This window comes from Phaseolus vulgaris, chromosome 1, assembly GCF_000499845.2.
Source record: "Phaseolus vulgaris cultivar G19833 chromosome 1, P. vulgaris v2.0, whole genome shotgun sequence".
Lineage (NCBI taxonomy): Eukaryota > Viridiplantae > Streptophyta > Magnoliopsida > Fabales > Fabaceae > Phaseolus > Phaseolus vulgaris.
Genome location: NC_023759.2, coordinates 3,055,093 through 3,058,026, shown reverse-complemented (window position 1 = coordinate 3,058,026; position 2,934 = coordinate 3,055,093). Strand labels below are relative to the sequence as shown.

Genomic DNA, 2,934 nt, shown 5'->3' with positions numbered 1-2,934 from the left:
TAGTCAATAATCTTTATCATTTTTATTTGCTTAATTCAAACTTTGACCTAATTAAACTAAGTAGTTCCTATCTATGAACTGCATATTAATATACTAAACTTGATCATCAACGAACTAGAAAACTAAATGTCACCTAAGTCTTCACATAAGATTTTGCATTTTTTTTTCTTACATTGTGTATGAATTTGATTTGGTCAATGTGGCTTAATGTCAGCATAGCTAAAATCAACCCATTCTGGAGCAAAAACTTCACCAACTCTCTCATAATGGCAGTTAGCACCATTGGCAAAATCATAGGGAAATCCAAAGCCAAAATCCATGAACTTGTCCATGGATTCATCACTTTGTTGCTGCTGTTGTTGTTGAGGCTGTGACACGACACACTTGTTGTAATTCATTGCAATTGAAGATGAATCCGAAATGCTGCTTGAACCTTCTTGAGACAGTGACACCATGTGACTGTTGCTGTTATTATCATTGGTGTTTTTGTTGATCCTTGAACTTGCAGCACCACCATGCATGACTTCATGATGATTCGTTTGATCAAAACTAATGAAGCTGTTTTGATCAATGGTGAATGCATTGTTATCATTAGCTTCCAAGATTGGTGGCACCAAAGTTTGATTTGGTGAAGCATTGAAAGGTGAATTTTGAATGTTGAGACTTTGGTTGGTTGGTAATGGGGTTGAAGTTGAAGGAAGAATTCCATTTTCAGTAAATGTTTTGAGACAAACTTTTCCTGCTATCATCTTCTTCTTCAGTTTTGTGTTCCAGTAATTTTTCACATCATTGTCGGTTCTGCCATGAAGCTTAGAGGCTATGGCAGACCATCTGAAAACACAAATTTTACCAGATTATAATTGAAAAAAAATAATTTTATACTAACATGAAATAATTTTAAAATTATATTAATCAAATTATTGTTATAAACTAGTGTATTTCAGTTTATATTGTCAAAGTAACATTTTCTTTATATATAACCTAAAAATAATTAATCACGCCATCATTAACTCTAAGATATGGTTTTGGTTTGTTAAAGATTTCATTAGAAAAATTTATGAATGTACAATGACAAAAACAAAATTTAAATCGAAATCTCTATTTAAATTTTTCATCTTAATGAAACAAACATATTATATAAAAAATGGTGAAAACCGTGTGGTCCCTGTCCATAAAATAATTTATTCTAAAATGGGTATCTCCAGTACACAAAATAGTTATAAAATTAAAAAATTTAAAAAATATTGTTCAAAAAAATTTATATCCCTAAATAAAAATCAAACAATAACGTGTTGGTCGAAACCGTGTGTGATGAGATCCCAAATTATACCATAATTTTGTTCTGAACTAGATTTTTCTAATACATAATTATATTTATCGTTATAAAATTTAAATATGAAATATTACTCAAAATTCTCATTAAAGAAAAAACGACAAAGTGTATGTGTGTGTTATATACAAATTAATCGAAACCGCGTGATGAGTTTTTCCAACACATGTTATAATTATAATTATAAAGTTTTTTTTGGTTATAAATATAAATCTTAAATCTGCAACTTTTCATCATTAATTAAAAATGACATGTTATATTAAAATTGGTTGGCACCACATGATGTGGTCCAAGCTAATAACTTTTTCTAAAATGAAAATTTTATTATAATTGTAATTTTAATAATATCACACACATATATACACCCAGTGAATAAAAACATAATCACAACCATTGGTTAAATTCCAATTATAATAATCTCTTATGGGTGTATTTTATTAATATATCTGTTGTTGATTATTTTTTTAATGGATGGTGAATATTATTATAGTGTGAAATTGAAGTAATAATTTGAAAAAAAAACTTGCCTGCTTCCCATCTGGCCATAGAGATTGCAAATGATGTTGTCTTCTTCCTCAGTGAAGCCTCCATGTTTGATGTCTGGTCTCAGATAATTCAGCCACCGTAGACGGCAACTCTTCCCACACCGTCTAAGGCCTGCATATTAAATAATAATAATAATAATAATAATAATAATAATAGATGGATGAATATTTTGAATTAAAATAATGAAAAATGGCTAGAAATGGAGAGAATAATTAAGAGAATAACAGGGGAAAGTCCCATTCCTTGTTTGATGCCTTGTAAGGTGCAAAAGCTATTTATGATTTTTGACCAGAAGGGTTCAAAAGAAATAATGTGATATGCAGAAAAACTGTGTCTGCTAGTGGACTTGGAAATTGAACAAACTGAGGAAACTGAAATGGATTGAGAAAACAGCTGCATTTGTAAATGTATTTGTAACTCAAATTAATGTATCATAAATGTAGTGAGATGAGTTTCTACACAATTATGGTCTTTAACCATGCAGTTTGTAAATTCAATGCTTGCAAAACTCAGGCTTTAACTTTTGATGCAAAATGAAAATGATAATTGAAATTGGAATTCAGTCTTCATAACACAAAACTCACAAAGAATTTGAGATATCAGTCTAACTGAGATGTGAAGTTGCATAATAATGCTTAACATAAACAAAGTAAATAGATTAACATGTTTGGTTGAGATGGGTGTTCCAGAAAAGTCCTTCATTTTGATAAAACTTTGATTTGATCTTCAATGGATTGAAAAAGCAAGGAGCAAAGGATGAACAAACAAATATTCATGTATGTATAAATGAGAAAAAGGGTGGGAAGAAGGTGTTGGAAAAATGTGTGTATGATGTTGGGAGAGAAGAGAGAAAAACCAGCTTTTTTGGGCAATGCAATCCAATTTCCACCAGTTCCATGAGAGTCCACATAGGTTTTGAGTGCTGCATCTTCTTCAGGGGACCATGGTCCTCTTTTGACATTGGCTTTGTCACAACAAGGAGCTCTTCCCATGGCCACACTACTCTCTCAGAGAAACTCCAATGATCACAGAAAGAACAAAACAAATGAGACTTTGAG

At 30.9% G+C, this 2,934-nt stretch overlaps 1 protein-coding gene across 1 annotated transcript; it reads right to left on the bottom strand.

Moving 5' to 3' along the window:
• LOC137816601 (transcription factor RAX2-like) lies at positions 1–2,934 on the bottom strand. Its single transcript, XM_068619804.1, has 3 exons — positions 2,733–2,934; positions 1,858–1,987; positions 1–831 (listed from the first exon to the last, which is right to left on the bottom strand). Exons 1-3 carry the CDS (start codon positions 2,866–2,868, stop codon positions 195–197), a joined length of 903 nt encoding a protein of 300 aa, XP_068475905.1. The 5' UTR covers positions 2,869–2,934; the 3' UTR covers positions 1–194.